Source organism: Notolabrus celidotus, chromosome 10 (assembly GCF_009762535.1).
Source record: "Notolabrus celidotus isolate fNotCel1 chromosome 10, fNotCel1.pri, whole genome shotgun sequence".
Taxonomy (NCBI): Eukaryota; Metazoa; Chordata; class Actinopteri; order Labriformes; family Labridae; genus Notolabrus; species Notolabrus celidotus.
This window is the reverse complement of record NC_048281.1, coordinates 24,837,878-24,858,332: the sequence shown is the minus strand read 5'-3', so window position 1 is coordinate 24,858,332 and position 20,455 is coordinate 24,837,878. Positions and strand designations below refer to the sequence as shown.

General features: G+C 38.9%; 2 protein-coding genes across 5 annotated transcripts; both read left to right on the top strand.

The window, feature by feature from the left end:
- The first annotated feature begins 3,635 nt into the window (after positions 1-3,635).
- On the top strand, positions 3,636-13,432 carry gpr45 (G protein-coupled receptor 45). Of its 4 annotated transcripts, none has more exons than XM_034693882.1 (3): positions 3,636-3,850; positions 5,318-5,412; positions 8,967-12,110. In XM_034693882.1, the coding sequence occupies exon 3, from the start codon at positions 9,072-9,074 to the stop codon at positions 10,230-10,232; it is 1,161 nt and encodes a 386-aa protein (XP_034549773.1). In that variant the 5' UTR covers positions 3,636-3,850; positions 5,318-5,412; positions 8,967-9,071; the 3' UTR covers positions 10,233-12,110. The 4 variants fall into 4 exon arrangements, with proteins under 4 accessions (XP_034549773.1, XP_034549771.1, XP_034549770.1 ...); XM_034693880.1 differs by having other exon boundaries at positions 5,318-5,547; XM_034693879.1 differs by having other exon boundaries at positions 4,323-5,547.
- A 3,104-nt stretch (positions 13,433-16,536) lies between these two features.
- c10h2orf49 (chromosome 10 C2orf49 homolog) lies at positions 16,537-20,402 on the top strand. The gene is made up of 4 exons (XM_034693883.1): positions 16,537-16,676; positions 16,859-17,013; positions 18,359-18,611; positions 18,761-20,402. Exons 1-4 carry the CDS (start codon positions 16,566-16,568, stop codon positions 18,815-18,817), a joined length of 576 nt encoding a protein of 191 aa, XP_034549774.1. The 5' UTR covers positions 16,537-16,565; the 3' UTR covers positions 18,818-20,402.
- Positions 20,403-20,455: the final 53 nt, after the last annotated feature.

Sequence of the window (20,455 nt, the reverse complement as noted above, 5' to 3'; positions counted from 1 at the left end):
TTTCAAACTCTTAACAAGCTGAAGGGGCAAAGATGTATGAAGTGGACATTTAGATGTTTCTGCACCTATTCATTGGGCCTACAAAAAATAGATACATAACATAAATGAGAACACAATCTATCAAAAGGCTGTGTTGATTCAGTTCCCTTAATTTCCACCTTAACATAAATTCCTTGAAAATGGAGATGGGGAGTTATTAGGAAGAGAAAACTCTCAAGAATAATTCTGGCAGACTCAAAAATAGATAAGATGAGCAATTTTTCTCAGCTTTAGTAAAAGATGACTTCTTCAGAAACTGTTTGCACGAAAAATCGATGATACAGCAAAATGTGAATAAGGATCGCAGTTACAGACTCTACTTTCCCTGCTGTGGTCTTGAGTTTGACCCCTCAGCCCTCTGCTGACGTCATCCCAGTTCTCTCTTTTTTTAAAGCCTTTCTGCAGTACTTATTCCATAAAAATGAATGGGAAAAAAACTAAACAAAAGGAGAAAGAGGTCTAACAGAAAACTTACGAAGGACTGTTAAAATTTGCGTTGGAGTAGCAAAAGCCTCTTCTCAAATGCACTTCTGAAATTTCCCTGAATTTAAAAGGAGTTTTGCCTTCGAATTTACCAAAATTGCTTGTTCAAGTGTCTCTCACAGTGTGAAGTCTTTCCGAGCAGGCAAAGGGAGTCTCGGATAACGGTATGACATCAACAGCCCGCTGCAAAATCCACAGTATAACGTTTACATCACGGTGGACAAGCAACAGACCTACACTATGATAGTGTTTTTTTCCAGTTATATACAGACATCTTGGCTCTTCCCATCTTGAAAATGATTCTCCCTCTTTGACCTCAGATGTTTATATTTGTCCTGTTACATGTGGCTTGTCTGGGTTTGCACCACTCGCATCATGTTATCAACACCAACCCCGGCCCACTTCCCTGCAAAGTATTCCTTCTGCGTTCTTACATCAGTTCCCCCCAACTTCTTGGAGAAATAACACGGCATGAGTTCATTTTTGCGTTCACACATGCAGCCCACCCTGCAAATGTTGGGACATTTGTAGGAGTTTTGTGCACGTGCAAATACAGCTTTACAGAGCTTGTCAGCGTCATTGAAATAAATTTTTCTAAAGATAAAACTACACAGAAACTTGTCACCAATACCAGCTGCTGTCTGCATGTTGAACACATGATGCTGACACAAAAGAGAAAAAATCCAGAATGCTCTGGTCTAGCACGGTTACGTTACATAGAGGTGGAAAAATGTCCCACTGTACTCCTCTATCTATACTAGTTTAAAAAGATGGATTCCTTCTGAGCAGCAGGAACCCAAGTTCTGTGCTAAAAGTGGAGGCAGAATCTAAGCTTGTGGGATTGCAGTGTGATCCCTGAAAGCTTAGCGATGTAAAGATGGGAGATAAGGCTGGAATTGGGGGATAAAAAAGCTCTTTAAAGAGGTTTTGTCATCACACGACGCTGAGGTGTCCTCTCTGAATATTAATGCAGGGATCTGAAGGTATGAGCTTATGATGTTACAGTAACCTGAAGAAACACAAACTCCAAACAATGGAGCCAATATGAAGTCTTGTGCTTGTGTTTATTTAACTCAGTGTTATTCCAAATAAGAGTATTGTTTCTTGCATCACTAAATGTTGCAGTTAAACATTAAGCATGTCATTACCTCCTCCAATAAAAAAGCAGATGACATTATAGCTCATAATTGCTCCTAAAACCCTGTTCAGAGGCACTTTACATAAAGCAATTATTGCTTGGTAATCCCTCCTCAATGCTGCTTGTTTGTGTCTCAGAGTCTCACATATACACACAAACACACAAACACACACACAAACCTGCAGCGATTCAAGCAGTGAAGTTTTTATCTGCAACTATTGCACTGTGGGTTTCACATTATCAGTCCCGGCTCTGTGGCGTTAATTATTTTCACATTGCAGGGATTGGTTAAACAGTACAGTCCAACACTGATTAACAACACTGCCTAACTCAAAGTGAAAACTCACAACTTCTACTGCAGGACGCTTGACCAAACAAGTGTGTTTAAGATGGTTTTAACGGTAGTTTATGTAAGTGTCAATGCATTAAAATGTTAAAGCAGACGGTATTACTGCCTGTGTGTCTTTTTATTCTCCTCTCCTCTGATTAGCTTTTTTGGTAAATGATGGGCTGCCAAAGTCTCTCCATCAGGAAGGAATTAAAGCAAACATCTGTGGAATAATGGTCGGGGAAATGAATTCTCTCAGCAGCAAGCTTGTTGTGTGGGTGCCACTGAACGTGACGAGCATGCATGTGCCAGGCCGGTGGAGTGGAACTCGTTTGATGGGCATGTTCAACACATGGGCATGATGCCAATTTAGACAAGCATGCCCATGAAAATAATCTCTGGCTGCGTGCTGAGTGAGTGAATGTAACAGAGCGTGTTGTGTGAAAAGTGAAAATATACCCGCTTTCTTATATGACACAAATCACCTTATGAAAATATGGAGATGATACTCTGCACACCTGGACTGAGTATGGTTTTTTTCAGTGATGTGTAATTAACTTCCTCTTGAAAAAAAATAAAACAATTGAACAAAATTTTGGGTCTAACCTGTTATCATAAAATTATAATAATGAAGTTGAAAAAAAGAGATGCTCCAGCTCCAAAAGAGTGAATGAAAATGTCTCAACAAATCAATAAAAACCTAAACATACAAAAACAAAAATGTATCTAGGGTGTTCAAACAACTACAGGTCAAATGTGTGAGGTGCAATGCTGCCATCTAGTGGAAAAAATAGTTACTGCAAGATTTATTTATTTTTTAAATGTGTAATTTAAATATTTTTTACTTGAGACGTGTGGATTTTAATTTCATAACAGACTCCAACGTAATTTAATTTTAGTTAAAAAAAAAACAAGGTGTAAAGTGTGAAAAAAATGCAGGCTACCACTGTAATTTCCTTTATTGAGGAAAAAAATTACAATATAAGAAGTGAAAATGGATTCCTAACATTGTGCCGAAAATCTTGCAAAATATTGAGGAATGCAATAACTTGGATATGTGTTGTAAACAGAAGCAAGCTGTTGGAAATGTATATTTTTCTTAGAATTTCACACTTGGAATTGGCTTTTCATAAGTTCACCACAAACCACTTGCATTTTTCAGCACTATACGTAATGCTTGATTTATTTAGTATTCTTTTAAAACTTTAAAAACTTTAAAATTGTATTTTATTACTGTTTGTTATTTAAACTCTGTTTGTTTTAATGATGTAAGGTGACCTTAAGTGTCAAGATAGGCGCCTATAAATAAAATGCATTATTATTATTATTATTATTATTATTATTATTATTATCATTATTATTATCATCATCATCATCATCATCATTAATCATATTATTTTCTTTTCAGTCAGATGCCATTATAGCTTGATAAGATGATATTTGTGTTCTTATGTTTAAGTCAAGATGCTGTCATTGTGATGCGCTTTAAGTGAATGTATCACCTCAAACCATCAAAACCTGCTCTCATGTGTGTCCGTGATCTTTTACAAAAACAACCCTTCCATGAAACCTGATTTGCATGTTAATTGAAACAGTGCTGAGAGCTCAGCATCATTTCAAACACTCCGATTTTCAGAGGAACGTGATTGGCGCATTGCTCCTTTAAATCAGCGACCACCTGCTCCTCTGGCGTCAGCATCATCCGCAGGCGGCGGCACGATGGCGATCGATTCGGCAGGAAAATGTTCAAAGTGGGATATTTCGGGAGAAGCTCGACGTGCACAGGCTGAGGAACACGATCTATGAGCTGACTGGCTCGACGGCAGACGAACATGAAATATGATATCAAACACAACATCAAGGTAGGTCTACTAATATCTAAACAATGACAGGGAGATGCATCGATTCATTGCTTAAATCCACGATTAGATAAGCTATTTATATATAAAGGCTTGAGTCGCCTATATCTGACAATGTTCTCTTGTTGCTCTGTGATGGAGACAGGTTTAGTGAGCAGGGCTATCCTCTGATGGACAGAAACACAGGTGTGAGGGAGAGACAGGCTCGTGTAGAAATGTGAGAACACACTGTCCATGCTCTGTGATAGCGCCATGAAACTCTGCTTGTAAAAATGGGCTAAAAATATAGAGTATTATACATCTTACATAGTAAATCAGAAACACTATACATTACACTACAACATGACCACATCTGGGATTGGGAGACGTCTAATTCACTATATCTGATTATTAATAACAATCTTTTTATGTAGATGATCTCAGGCTGTAACACTTCTCTGTGTGATACCCCTTCTCTCTTATCACCTATCATCAGTCCTTGAGCTGAGCTTAGCAGCTGAGTGAAACCACCTGTTTTTGTTGAGATGAGGAGCAAGGAGCCCTCTGCAGGACAACACACATTATTGTCTTGAACACGTCTTGAATAGGTTTTTTTATACTCATCTTCTCAGTTCTGTTCTGTACATTGTACAGACATTGTACATTTTAAACTATGCTACAAGTCTGCACACTTTTCACCTCGCCACTGGTTTTGTAAATATTTGTAAATTCACTTATTTAGTTGTGTATATAGGATATGCTTATTTTTACTCCTTTATTTTTATTTTGAATTGCTAATAACTTTTTAATAATTGCTATATATGCTCTTGTTTACTTTATACTGTTTTGCACTGTCTTGCTGCTGTAACACTTAAATGTCCCCGTTGTGGGACGAATAAAGGATTATCTTATCTGTCTCTTATCTGTAGCACTTAATCTGTGTTTTAAAGGCTATTAGAGTAAAACTGAACTCATAAAGCAGTTACTCTCTGCTAGTCTTTTTTTTCCTAAAGATTATCACAATGATTCCTACATTTCTACTATGGGCTTCCCTTTTAATTTCATTACATGATTTATTTTCTATGATTGACCTACATAAATGTAAATGTTGGGCTCTTTTATTGCAAAAAACAATAATAGTGTGACAAATTTACATTAATAATAATGCATGTCTGACAGAAGGTCATGTTTCCTCCATTTCTTTTCACGGCAGGCCATTTAATTAACAAGCCTCGAATTTAATTTCTAATTTGCAAACCTTATGAAATTATTCGTCATAGGAGAGTATGGGCTGCTTGTTGCCATAGAAGTGGTGACCTTGTTGCCTTGGCAACAACCAGTAACACTATGCAGCAGCCTGTAAGGTGTTTTTCGTGTGAGATTGTAGCTACAGTCACTTGACGGAACGTTTCCTTTCACCTGTTTGTGTGAAATATCAGGAGGAGCTGAGATTGAGTGTTGTTGTATCTGTGCTCTGACTTTCATCCTCAGCATCCATAAGATCCTGACCACCCAAGGAGGAGTAACATCCAAGACCTGAGCACCAGACTGACCTCAACACGTCCCTTACTCCGCCCAACCACGTGGTAACCATAGCAACAGACGTGTACTTTGCATGTGTCCTGACCTAGAGATGCCTCTGTGTGTTATCCATGTTGCATCAGAGTCTGCAGCCAAGAACGAGCTTCTGCTAAGTCCACGGGGGGGAGCAGGCAACATGGGTGGGTACTGTAACACTTCAGCTGTGTGAATGTGTGTGTTCTTGCTCATGTGTGAAGCATTACACGGACTGCGTGTTTTGTAGGGGGGGGTGGTGTGAATGTTTGTTTGTTGGCTGTTAATCATCAACCTCATTCAGGCCAGTAGGCAGCACCTCACTGTCTCATGTTACTGAATCTGTGAATGTTGTTGTCAGTGGTTTATGTAACTTACAGAAACGTCATTCCTCCTCTCACTGTTTCACATTTACAATAATCACTGAGTAATAGATCACAGAGCAGCTGGACTCCTCTGTTATCTAATGAGACATAAGTCATTGTTTTAATGGTCATGTCAAGAGCTTTTCAGGACATGAATATGGACATGATTCCCCCAATATTTGGTTTTAATATTCAATGCAGATTTTAAAGTTAGGATTCTATAAGATTGTCCATTTAAACGTTTAAGCAAACTTTACTGTATGCTAAATTTAACCAGATTAAGGCTGTTATAAATAATAATGGTCTAAGTGTAAAGTGCTGTTTTTCCTTGTCAGACTAGCTTACACAAGCTTGGTTAGAGAGAAAAATCATCAATCCCTCTTTTGATCATAGCGATCAAAGTTAAAAAGAAATACTGTTTAAAATTGAAATCATGACACCCCCAGTAGTCTATAGTTATATCATTCAACCCACTGACTGTACTCAGATGGGGAACATTTTCGTTTGAAACAAGTTCAGCTCAGATGCTGTTATAACATCACACTGCTGTGTTCCAGGTTGCAGATCATATAAAATCTCTGAATCTATCCAACGGTTATCATTTCAATGTTGTACCATTGAAAAAAAATGTGATAGTTAAAATTCAAAGGGACCTGTGAATATTTTGTGGTTAAACCTCATGTTTTGTAGCCCATTAGACATAAAAAGACCACACTGGTTGGTGGCATTTAGCTACTTCTAAGCCAAAATCATTGTTAGCTAGAAAGTGGATGAATGCTACCATTATTGTTTAATAGTGTTATGGGTTATGATGGGGATGGCTTTATCTCCCACCTAGTTGTTATATAATAGCAAATGTATCTAAGCTATTTATAAATAAATGCAGATTTTACAAAAATGATAATGCTGGTTTTTAGATTATTTTTAGCAAATATTACCATTAGCTAGAAAAAAGGTGAATGCTAACGCTATTGTTACACATGGTTTTGATTTGGAAGGCATTACCTCCTTCTGAAAATTGTGATATTTTAATAAATATATATGATAACTCATTTAAAATGCTTTAAGATAAATATATTTATCTTTTTTTTAATCAAACCAGAAATATTAGCCTATGTTGAAGACATATTTTATATATAGAAGCTAGCTAAGTATTGGGTTACCTAAATTACCAAAACTGGAAGTAGCCAGTGTTAATAGTATTCACATTCATTACTCAGGTAGAAGTATAGATACTAGGATTTAAAAATACTTCTGTAGAAGTTGAAGTATCAACTCAAGCATTTTACTCAAGGAAAAGTGTAAAAGTACAGGATCAAAACTACTTAAAGTATCAAAGTGGCAGTAATGTAAGGGAAAGAAATGCCATTAAGAATAAAAGCTTAGGCTGCGCCACAGAGGCCTATAGTGCATTATCCCACCTCCCAAAAAACATTTTTCTAAAGGCCATACTGACTATAATGTTATATTAATATGTTAATGTTGAAATATTTGGGTTGTACCTGTTTTAGCCGCATTTATGCCCATTGAAAATGAACCCATTTTTGCACAATGCAAACACATGAAAGAACCATATATGCTGCTATTTCCTTGCTGGAATGTGACGTGACTTGTGTCATGTGCAGGTGCAATGTATCGCGTACAAACGAATAGGGTGTCGGAATGGTATCACGTTAATACTTCTCATCCAACCACAATCAAATTCACTCTATCCGGATGGTGCGATTTATGTGGATAGGTTTTTGTTTTTTGTGTGCTTTTTGAAGGGAGACAAGCCGGAATGAAATAGGAGTAATGAGGCTATCCTTAAAATGTAAGCAGTAGAAAGTACAGATAATTGCGTGAAAATGTAAGGAGTATAAGTAAAAAGTCAGCTGAAAAATAATTACTCCAGTAAAGTATAGATACACAAAATTTCTACTTAAGTAAGGTAACTAAGTGTTTGTACTTCGTTACTTGACACCTCTGGTGTTACTGAAGCTAACAGTTTTTGGAAACTGGTGGAATACTAGGTTAGCCATTGTCTAACAGTTGCTTGGTTCTGAAATTAACTTGAAATCAAGCGGCAACCTCCGGTCTCAAACGATGAAGCCCATGCGGAAGTGTTATAAACTGCAATACATTGAAAATCCGCTTGAGGCTGGCTGCAGAAACACCGGAAGCCACATAGACATGAATGGGAAAAAAATTATCTTTGCAGCATTAATAAACATGTTTAAAGCCTGGTACCAAAAATGGCTTGGCTCTACGTAGCTTATCTCTCTACCAGCACACACTGTATGGGGGTGAATTTCTTTCTAAAGTGACAGTTCAGAAGATATTAAGATTTCAAGTTTTTGCCCAAATAAGGACATGTCTTATTTGACTCCCGGTCGGGAACACATAGCTGTTGGCAAAGAGGCTCAAACTACGTCACACTCTGCCTGGTTGAGTTCCGCATTTCCAATATGGCTGCTGCCGTCGATTGGCTTCAAAACAGCGCTCAGGAACAGATGGGTGACGTCACGGATACTACGTCCATATTCCATACAGTCTATGCTTGAAATACAGCCCTGCAGATTTTTCAGAAACAAAAAAAAACATTTCTTATATTATTTGAGCTTCCTGCCATGAGTGTGATGTCACAGTAAAATGGCTGCCATGTGAATGTGTTAAATTCATAGACTGTATAAAATATGGACGTAGTATCTGTGACGTCACCCATCTGTTTCTGAACACTGTTTTGAGACCAATCGGCTGCGGCAGCCATATTGCTTCTGTCGAGCCAATGTGACGTAAAGAGGCGGGCTTTGAGCCTCCTAGCCAACAGCTGCAGTGTTCCCACAGGCAGCTGTGCCTCTCATTGGAAGACTAGTAATCTCAAAATCCTCGAAATTGCCGCGTTAGAAAAAAAATTCACCCCCCTCACAGTGAGAGGACATTGAGAAATGAGCTATTCAGACTACACTCGTCTTTTGTACCAGGCTGTAAACATGTTTATTTCTGCTGTAAGGATCGTCTTTTTCCCATTCATGTGTATGTGCCTTTCGGTACTTCCGGAGCCAGCCTCAAGCGGATCCTCGATGAATTGCAGCTTTTAACACTTCCGCATTGACTCATGTTTTTGACCAGAGGTTGCCGCTTGGTTAAATTAAACAAAGTATGTCTTGTACTCATATGTGTTTATATGACAAATGTTTTCAAAAGTGTTCCATGTTGATGTTTTTGTCTTTCGATTTTAGATATTGCTATGGAAGAGCAGCAACCAGAAAACAGCTCAATGAGTCACTGAGACAATAATCAAACATGCATCATCTTTGGAACTGACACCTGATGACAAAGCTATTATGGCTTTTTGTAATGAAAGCCTGCTGGAGGAGTGTGTCTTCATGGAGCCGGACAGAGTGGAGGAGGCAGCAGAAAGTCTCCCGTCAGAAGCTTCTACGCCCGTCATATCAGTCTCTTTGCGTGTGACCCTGGCGGCCATAATGATCTTCATGATTACCATCGGTTTCCTCGGCAATGCAATCGTGTGTCTGATTGTTTACCAGAAGCCCGCGATGCGCTCTGCCATCAACCTCCTCCTCGCCACGTTGGCGTTCTCGGACATCATGCTCTCTCTGCTCTGCATGCCGTTTACTGCGGTCACAGTGGCCATCGCTGACTGGAGGTTTGGCAGTGGATTCTGCCGCGCGTCCATCATGCTGTACTGGTTGTTCGTGCTGGAGGGAGTGTCCATACTGCTTATAATCAGCGTGGACCGTTTCCTCATTATCGTGCAGCGACAGGACAAGCTGACCCCTCACAGAGCCAAACTGTTGATTGCAGGTTCATGGGTGCTGAGTTTGTGCGTGTCTATACCATCTGTGGTTGGGTGGAGGACAGGTGCAGCAGGGATTGGGGGTTCCTGGGCACCCCAGTGTGTGCTTGGATACAGTGACTCTCTTGCAGATCGAGGATACACAGTGCTGCTGGCAGTTGCAGTGTTTTTCGTACCATTTGCTGTCATGTTGTACTCCTACATGTGCATCCTGAACACAGTGCGCCGCAACACTCTGCGCATCCACAACCACACCACTGAGCACTCCTGCCTGCCTGCTCTCAACCAGGTCAGCAAAATGAGACTAACCGGGCTGCAGAAGCCACCTCAGATCAAGGTGGATATGAGCTTCAAGACCCGGGCCTTCACCACCATCCTCATCCTCTTCGTGGGTTTCTCCGTGTGTTGGCTGCCGCACACGGTAGTCAGCTTGCTCGCCGTATTCAGTAGGCGGTTCTACTACAGCTCTGTGTTCTACCCAATCAGTATCGGCGCTCTGTGGCTCAGCTACCTGAAGACAGTCTTCAATCCAGTGATCTACTGCTGGAGGATCAGGAAGTTCAGGGAGGCCTGTCAGGAGTTCATCCCCAAGAGCTGCAGACTGTGTCCCAGAGTGCCAGGCCGGAGCCGCCGGAGAGTGAGGCCGAGTAATATCTATGTGTGCAGCGAGACGCAGTCAGCGGTGTGAAATGATGACGATGCAAAAAACAGCAGCATTTGTAGGTGCTAACATCTGTTTGAACTCTAACTTTTCTGCATAGTGAGCAATCAGGGGTTACTCAAGTTTTCAAGTTTATCTCAAATATTTAAAACAAAAAAAAAGGTTCCCGTGAGGAAGTAAAGGAGCTGGTTTTGGCGCTTCTTTTGGACAAAATGGTAATGTCATCTCTTTGCCTGTCCTCTTGTCCCGTACATGCCCAAGTTGTTTTCTGACAAAAAAATCCCTCCCTATCTTTTAACAGTTACATTTTCATTCACTCTAAAACTTTCCTTGGAAAATATGAACGAAGGCTGTTTTAGGGGCAAAGAGTTAACCAATGTGTCGTAAATGTGTGCATTTACCGGCAGCTGAATTTCAAATAACTATATGGAAAGGGTAAGTATAGTATAGTAAATCTCCAAAAAGGAGCTTTAACAACATTATCTTACCACTTTAATGAATTTTCAGTTTGAGGATACTCATTGGAGTGCCTATCCTTCAGGGTCTGTTGACACCAAGCCCATACTGAAGTGCTAAAAACAGCAGTACATCAAGTATCTGCTTGAGGCTGGCTTCAGAAACATCGGAAACCACTTACGCACTCGTTCCAGAAAGACGATCTTTACAGCAAAAATAAACACGTTTACAGCCTGGTTCAAAAACAGCTTAGGTCTGAATAGCTCATTTCTCTATCAGCACACACTGTTGGGGGGGGGGTGAATTTTTTTTACAGTTGTGCTCATAAGTTTACATACCCTGGCAGAATTTATGTTTTTTGGGGTAGTTTCTGTTGTCACTAAAATATAAAAAGAGTAAACACAGTTGTTCAATAATAAATGGCTTCACCCAACCACTAAACCATGAGTGAAAAAGCAGTTTTTCTCTTATCATTCATATTCTCTGAAAAAATGGCCCAAAAAAAAATCACAAATTCTGCCAGGGAATGTAAATGTATGAGCACAACTGTATAACTCATGATTTTAAAGATGTTAAATTTACGAGTTTTGCCTAAATAAGGACATGGCTGACTTGATTGACAGGCGGGCGCACTGTAAGGCTAGAGGCCTTTTTACCTCACACTTACCTCCCACTAGCTCGGACGAAGTTAGGGTGAGTTCAGCATTTCAATACGGCACCCGCCAATGATCGGCTTCAAAACAGCGCTTCAGAAACAGATGAGTGACATCACGGATACAATGTCCATTTATTAAAGTCTATGGTTGACACTCAACATGCTGTCTCACCAAATATCCCGCCCACAACACTATCTGGTTCAATACACACAACTATGTGACATTTATGTACTCTAAGTGTAGCTAGCTGACTGTTAACTCCTGTAAATTATGCTAAAAGTTTCAGTGTTTATTGAACATTTGCACAAGGCATTTAAACAAAGTCTAGAGAAGGAGTTGGTAATGTTCCAAATTCTTCATTTCAGTTCCTAATGTCATGTATTGGTCTCAGGAACTACACGTAATTGGTATTGATATCAACCCTAGAAATATAACATCGGTCGACTCTAATACTCGTGTTTATTAAACTTCATGGTCTACATTTCATCAGTGTCATTCTATTCCTCAGACTTGACTCTCTGTCTTTGAGCAGTAGTGGTGTCAGTAATGTGATGAGTTTCATAAGAAAAAAAATCAAACAGGGTATTAATGTTCAGAGATGTTCAGGAAAACTTTTTCAAAAGATTTGAATGAAACTTGTGTTCAGACACAGCCTTATGAAAGTATTATGTTTCATCCATGAGTGTTTCATCAAAGATGTGTGTCAGTTATGGAGCTGTGAATGTTGACTTGAATGTATTATCGTTTCATGAATGACCAAACAAGGTGAATAAATACGGTTTATAAAAGAGGACACAGTGATGGCCTGGGATGCTTGACTGAAAACATATTTCCATGCATGAAAATGAATAATGGTAATAAGTTATAGTGTTGCTTGGATACTTAAACATATATTCACTCTGTATTTATAACATCTTTGGAAGAGGAGACCTGCACATATTACACTCCAATTCAGTATCAGGAATATACTTTTGTTTGTATTCATTGTGCAAAGTCTTTTATTGAAAGAGGAAATAGAGGTTGTATTGCTGCACTGAACAGGAAGATGGTGCTGTTCTTTTGTTGCAAAACAAGCCTGCTTCATTCCCTCAGTCATGGCCTCATGCATTAAACTGAATAGCTACACTTATGTTACTTCATTCATCCCATTTGAACCACTAAAAAGAATGACAAATGCTGGCACCGATCCAGAAGTCTGGGGTTGCTTAACTCTGACAACAACATCATCAATTAACATACAACAGAAGCAGATGAGAAATGTGGTCTTGAGTTTGGAGACACAAGCTGCATGTGATCAAACTGTGACTCTAGTCTCATTAGATCACGGTGATTAGGAGAGGGTTCTCATAGGGTTGTAGGTCATCCTTCAAATGATCCATTAGTCATTAAATCCGTTCAGCTGTCAGACAAATGTTTTAAATCACAACATCTTGTTCCTTTTGGTGTTTTTGATCTTAAATCCCCATGATTCATGAGGATAAAAGCCATTAAATTCAATTACTCATTCATTGTACATTTTGAAATAGGCTTCATGGAACTGTTAACTTTCCACCCTTCCAAAATATTGTTTATCAAGACAAAAATGGAGGCAGTTTACTCATGTAGACACATTTCAACATTACATCCATGGGCTAAATGTGAAGCTGCCTGAAGGCTGTTTTCTGTATTTCTTTGACAGCTATCGGTATAAAGCGGTTATGCTGTTTTTGCAGTGCCATTTAACTTAGAGTTTGGATTGTTGTTCACAAAAGGTTCAAACTTAATCTTCAAAATCAAACCCCCTTCCGTTACCTTAAGTCCCCCTAATAAAAAACAACTAGCAAACACAACAAAGCAAAAACATTAATTTAGGTCCACTCATCTGCTGCCAACACATGACAGCCAACACATGCTCTCTTCATCCTAATTGAGATCTCATGGTGTCTTCTACATTACATTACTGTCCTAACTTAATCACTTCACTTAGAGCCTGATCTAACGAGTCATTTAACTGCATTTTTGCTCTGATCTCAGGTTACAAACCAGACCCTCCAGGGTCACAGCAGTTTCCCACAACAGACAGAGTCACTACAGGCTCACAGACGAGGTTTGAGGCTCGGGAGATGTTCTTCACAGTTTTTGTTGAGTCAGTTCGTCAGAATATTTAAAGGTGAGGAAAATCGATTTGCAAAGAAGAAAATTATCATTTGAGGGCTGTAGAGAAAAGTAAGCCTGGTTTCGAAGACCAAAATAGGTTTGTCCTTGTTCTGCAAAATACGAGTAGAAAAAATGCAATGTGTGATGTCATGGTCTGATGCTGCGATTACAATATAGGACAAGTAACCCCATAATAAAAATGCATATTAGCTATAACTCACAGTTTCTATATCTATCTGCTGCTCCTTGCACTTCAAACAACACATGGGTTTGTAACAGATCCTCCTCCAGGACAAGCAAAAAAAATTAAAAAATTTCACCACCACAACTCCAATTTATCCAAGGGTAGCTGATGGCTAGTTTGAATCAAAATGGTGTGACACCATGGCCATTATACCCAGGCCTACATTCAATTGGCAAATGTGCTTGTACTGAGTTATAATGCCTAGATTTCTAGAAAAAAATTATATTAGTATTCACTGCATTAAACTCAAACTTTTGAAATGTGTTAAGCCTATCACAAATGCTCATATTCTGTAATGGTCAAATCCTAATTTATTGTACAGCCTTAATTTTCAATGAGGTTTTCATTCAGTCTCATGCTGTCTTTAAGCTTTGGGGATTTATTTTAGGTCTCTTAAATTCTGTGATTGTGTTGCTGGAGAAAACACAACTACCGGACTTGAGCTGTATTTGCACAGGAGCAAATGTTCCACTTAAGAGCATCTTCAGATTGAACAATGTGATCTCCATGATCTCCATGACAGCACCCATCAGTCAGCCAGCAAATGACTGAAAATGTGGTCTACCTATAATAAATCACAGGAGGAAACTAAAGGCTCTAACATTCTGCAATTGCAAGGCAAGATATTTACGCTCCTGTTACACCTTGTCTGTCTCATGCAGGCATAACAGTAAGGTAAAGTTGTCCTGCCTCTGGCCCTCCCTTGAAAGTAGTCAGAGAGGAAGAATGGGGAAGACGGTGGCAATGTGCAGCGCTGGAGCCAGCAAGGCAGAACAGCGCAGTGTGTATGTGTATGTCTGGGTGTGTGTATGTGGCGCTCCTGCTGTGTGTTTACAAGGCATGTCTGTCGTGCTTCCGCAACAACATGATGCAATGTGAAATCACACACTGGGACACCAATATTATACCTTCAGGGTGCATAGTGTGAGTACAAAGGCAATGTGGTGGCTCTGTTCCAGCACTGTTGTGGAATTACAATAAGAGGCGTAAGAAACAAATTACACTTTTGGCATATTTATTAATTTTTTTGCAGTTTTTTAGAATAATTTCTTATACTTAAAGCTCTTGTGAGGAACTTTCAGCTTGTGCTGATATTGGAAACCCTGTGGACCAAGTCACACTTGTTATCCATTTGTTACTTTTCCAGTTAAAAGTACCTAGAAACATTGCAGTGGAAAATGTAAAAAGTAAGGCTGTAATCACTTTGTCTGAAACCTACCTCCCAGCAGCTGCTTCCAGCATTACTTATAACATTTAAGAATTAGCCAATTTGTAGTTAATGGCCTTGCTTGCTTTAATTTCAGTCCGTCTCATAGCCAGCTAAAAACTCCTCACAGGAGCTTTAAGTGTTTTTTGAGGGAAGTATTGTACTTCACTACATGTTACACAGCATCTGTTACGGGGTAAAAAATAAAAAGATGTACAAATGAATGTGACTTAAGCTACCCCTAGACTGTCTGAAACTGGTAAGCTGATTGGCTAACGTCTGACATGTCGCGGGGAGTCCCGTCTCCTGAGGAATTTTGTCCTGTTGTTAATTTATTAAATCAACAACAGGACATGACTGAAACACATGACTTTTGAGGCAAGATTTTACAATCTGAAGGACCCCTCACTACAATATCTGCTCCAGAATTGTTCATAACTAGGCCTAATTACCTAATTAAGTCATGATGACATCCATCCATCATGTTGGTATAAACGCATGACTTCAATTAAGTTCCACTGTCTACGGCAACCAGAGAACAACAACATACAAACCAAACAGTCAATGATCTTTTATATTAACTTATTTATGGCACGGAGATCAGTGAAAGGGCATTACCTTTCATGAACTTTGCTACACTTGAAAATGTATATCTCATGAAAATTAAATGCAGTTACCATTTTTATTTGTTTTTATTGCATTCCTTTGGTCTAATTAAGTGTTTCAATCTTCAGGGAATTTTTGTATTTGCGTGATAGTAAACTGAAAAGGAACAAACAAAACTTCATCATATGATTTCAGTTCTGAGTAGTAAACTGTGGCCTGTATAATGAGCAATTTTAATAGCATACAAAATGCTTGATAACATGTTCATATGTACCCTCAAAACAAAGTTAACCATTGTATTATCCTTGAGGTCAATTGGACCCCATTCAATGTTTAACGTCTCTAAATCAATGACTAACATCATTTTTTTGGCTTCATATTTCATGACTTTTCCTAATTTAATGGGGACAAATGGGAAAACGTAAAATCAAAATGTTGATATGTTCCAATTTCCTGAAAAAAATAACGCATCAGTGTTACTTGGGGTTAATTTGACCCCAGGCTGTTTTAAGTGTATGTAACATGAGAAATATCAACATTTTACACACATTTGTTTTGGTTGTTTCAGATGATATTGAGGTCACTATAACCAAGGACACTTGTGCACGTGACTGCAGGAGCTGGGATCAAACCGCCAACCTTTATATTGAGATATAATATTTCCAGGCACCATGTCTCTAAAGACATTCAATGATGTGTCCTGTGTCATAGGTTTTAATAACATAGAAACAAGGCAGAGCTGACAACAGCATGACAAATGCTTTAAATTATGTGTATGCTTTAAATATATTTTATTTAAAGGCTATTGAGGTAGTCAATGAAACATAAAGTACCTGACACATACACCTGGGTAACAATCAGTTTCTGAAGGTTTAAATTGCTGTTAGATGTTAGTAAAAAAGGGTAACAGGAGGGTTGAATAGTTTTAGTTAGAAAAATTGGAATAGTGAATGTAAGTGGCCTTTGACTGCTGATAGAAATGATTGCTTATAATACTTAACTACTATGCTTGATGTTGTGACGCAGTGCATGCTGGGAGTGCATCAGCATTCAATATGGCGGCTTCCACAGCACAGGATGGAAAGACAGTTTGTTCCTCGAATGTGGATCTATTACTGCACCCTGAGCTGCTGTCTCAAGAGTTTATGCAGCTTGTCTTACGTGAGGTGAGTTAATATTCATAGAGACACTAGGAAAGCTTTATTAAATGCTGCTGAAAGAGGGATATCACCGCCAAGTTAGCATACCGGCTACAACGCTGTATGTTCATAGAAGCCGTTTTATTAGCAGCTCTTTTATGAACACCTGACTTCATACATGTATGAACACTGCTGTCTCTCTGATTTAGAAGCACGTCAGTACAAGGGACTGTGAGAGTCGGGACCACCTGACTGAGCTGTACCTCCGACATGTCATCCCTCTACCGCAGAGGACTTTACCCAACAGCCGCTGGGGCAGGAGGATGGAGAAGACCCGAGCTAGGCAGACCCCTGCCAGTCACAGGTCAGACATCAGTTTTTATCCTAGAAAACTGGACTCGAGCCCCCCAAGCCTTACTCACATATGGCCTACTTACCTGCATGACTTCCAGCAGGAGACACCAGGCTTCTGTACAGCGGAGAAGGAAGTGTTCATCCTTAATACTCAGAGGTCCTATTGGTACGGTTCCGACAGCAGTTGACAGAGTTAATTATGGCACGAACTCGGTTCAAAAAAGAAGAAGATTTAAATGAGGTTATAATTGCCTAAAACGGTTGTCATGTTTCAAAATGTACCTTTGAATGAGGTTGTCCATCAACGCAGGGAGGCGCTTGTCGTCCATTCAGTCCGCTGTTTATACCGCCATGTTTTCTACGGTAGCCGAAAACGGACAAACCAAAATCTGTCTTCAACACAATCTACTTACTTATGTTCTACTTACTTAGTAACATACGTACTTAATTCCTTACTACCTTACTACCTTACTACTTTACTACCTTACATACATACATACATACATACATACATACATACATACATACATACATACATACATACACACTTACTGACTTACTTATATGCATATATATACATACATACATACTTACTTATTTACTACCTTCTTTTCTTACTTTCTTACTTACTTACTTACTTACTTACCTACCACCATACTTACTTAAATACATACATCCATACTTACTTACTACCATACCTACTTACATACATACATGCATGCATACATACATACATACATACATACATACATACATACATACATACATACATACATACATACATACTACCTTCTTTTCTTACTTACTTACTACAATACTTACATACATACATACATACTTACTACCTTCTTTTCTTACATACATACATACATACATACATACATACATACATACATACATACTTACTTACTGATTACCTTCTTTTCTTACTTACTTACTATAATACTTACATACATACATACTTACTACCTTTTTTTCTTACATACATACATACATACATACATACATATCTGCATACATACATACTTACTACCTTATTTTCTTACTCACTACCTTACTTACTTGCTGCCTTACTACCTTACTACCTCGCTTCCTTACTATCTTACCATCTCACTTCAATACTACCTTACTCACTTTTCTTACTCACTACCTTGCTTACTAATTTACTTACCTTCCACATTCCTTACTTACTTATTTACTGACTTACTTACTTATTTACTTACCTACTTACTTACTTACTTACTTACTTGCTTGCCTCTCCTTGTGCACATTCATGAATACAGACACTATACCAACATATGAAAAATCAGTTTTACTTCATTTAAATGTTTATTGTTTTTTTGTTTTTTTTCCAGTAACGACCACAACAGAAAAAGGCCTCTCATTGTGTTCGATGGCAGTTCCTCCAACTCCGGGCCACTGAAAGTAAAGAAACCAGAAGGAACCTCTTTGTCGTCTGGAATCACAGACAGGTTAAAACCACCCCCGGCTTCAAACCTGTCAAACCCCATCCGCAAGCTCTCTGGAAACGCATCTTCCCCTTCCTCATCCTCATCCAGTCAGAGCAGCACTGACACAGTCAGTCTTAAACGGGAAGCACATAACTCAGTAAGAACCCAGTTGTCGCCTTAGTTGCAGATGAAACAAACATTATGACAAATGAAAACACGTTGCATTACATTACATTTTGAATGTATTGATTATTTGTCTGATCTGCTCCTGAACTACTTGTTGATATTTGTCTTCTATTTCTTCAGGGTGGGATAAAGTCTCCAGACTTGAAGAAAAAGATTCAGCATGTAACATGGCCCTGACCTTTGACCTCTCTTCCCACAATCCAAATGGAAGCCTAGACTCACAGTAAATGTTGTTGCCAACCACTTCTTACTCTCCATCATTTGTACCCACTAACAGCATCACAAAAAGGGACGAAAGCCTTTTGACCTGTGTCTGACGGCTGATCACAGCTCCGGTTTGTTACTGTCGGCAACCATGATGGCGTGGAGCTCGACGATCATCCTGCTTTTACAGTAAAGACCTTCCTTGTTACTTTCCACTACCTGAAGTGCCCTTACTGTCAACGATCAGCAACTTTCCTTTAAGTCTCCCACAACCAGACTTTCTTGCGGACAGGACAGGACTTGTTTTCTAAAATAGAACGTGTGGGATTCAAGGTTGTGGATATTCTGTTTCTGAGCATGATATAGTTTTGGAAAGAACTGTGGAATGGTAAGTCACTGTAATGCTAGCTGCATGGCTTGACTGGAGAGGCTGACTTTAAAAAGATGCCATAGACTCTCGTAGTCCTCATGAAGAACTGATCAACAAAGTGAGTGAGGCTTTTTAAAGAGGTTATCAGGCAGTGGCAAAATAACAGTGTTTCTCTGGTGAACCTTTTTAAAATACAAACCACAGGTTATACTGAAAATGCTGAAGCAGGAGCTTGTGTCACATTTGTTCTCAATGAACTTCATTCCTCAAAGGTTTGTCTTTTATAGAACCGTTATGCTGCTTTACAAAATTTCAGGGGTTTTAAAATAGAAACATAAAAAAGTACTGGATGTTGAACATAACATGAAATGTATCACACTCCATTGCTAGAAAGCAATTTTGTCATAGGAAACCTAACCCTACATCCATCTAATTTAATACCACTTTTTATAGTTCAGATAATTCAAATGAATCTGATGTAAAGCAAGAAGAGCGTGTCTTTGAATTTTATTTATTCTGAAATGGACATTGTATTCATTGTTTTTTAGAAGGATGTCAAATGAAAACAAGACACAGGCTGTGTCCAAAACCATGTGCTAACATACGACCTTCTACATACTCAAACCGTGTATACTGCATACTAACTCGATGGTCAATATGCTGTTGACAACACACTAAATCACATCCTCCCTGTGCATTGGAGTGTTTCATCAATCATTGATTCCCAGTCTTAACTACAACGGCTGGGCTAGCTCGCCTGTCGTGTGGTATATAGATTTCAACAATGGTAAACAAATGTTTACGTAATTATTTAAAGATATTTTCAACCACAAACATAACTCATTACTTATAACATATGTAAGCCCCATGTTGCTAGCTGGCGAGCTCCGCTATCGTATATCTTGAAGAGTTGCAATGCATTTTTGGGGCATTTGAATATGACAAGTGAGCTCCTGTGCCATACTTAGAGACCGGGGCCAGTCATGTTTACATCCAGGCATTCCTCGAAAACACTAAATGTTGACTATGAATAGAATATATGTTTACATACATCCTCAATGTGATGCCATACTTCGTAGTATGATCATATGAAGTTTTGGACACAGCCACACAGCCTTTTGAATTCTTGTCCATTTCACTGTCGTGTTTGCACCAACCATTGTTTTTAAATAAAATGATTCAATACAGTTCACGACTTTTGCTGATTTATTCACTGAAAAATCCAAGCAAAAGAAAAAAAG

What these genes read in the sequence shown, in the direction of transcription:
- gpr45 (XM_034693881.1), top strand. Translation starts at nt 9,072, where the DNA reads ATGGCTTTTTGTAATGAAAGCCTGCTGGAGGAGTGTGTCTTCATGGAG.
- c10h2orf49 (XM_034693883.1), top strand. Translation starts at nt 16,566, where the DNA reads ATGGCGGCTTCCACAGCACAGGATGGAAAGACAGTTTGTTCCTCGAAT. An exon ending in TGCAGCTTGTCTTACGTGAG is followed by an intron (nt 16,677 to 16,858) that starts GTGAGTTAATAT and finishes TCTCTGATTTAG; the next exon opens with AAGCACGTCAGTACAAGGGA. An exon ending in CAGACCCCTGCCAGTCACAG is followed by an intron (nt 17,014 to 18,358) that starts GTCAGACATCAG and finishes TTTTTTTTCCAG; the next exon opens with TAACGACCACAACAGAAAAA.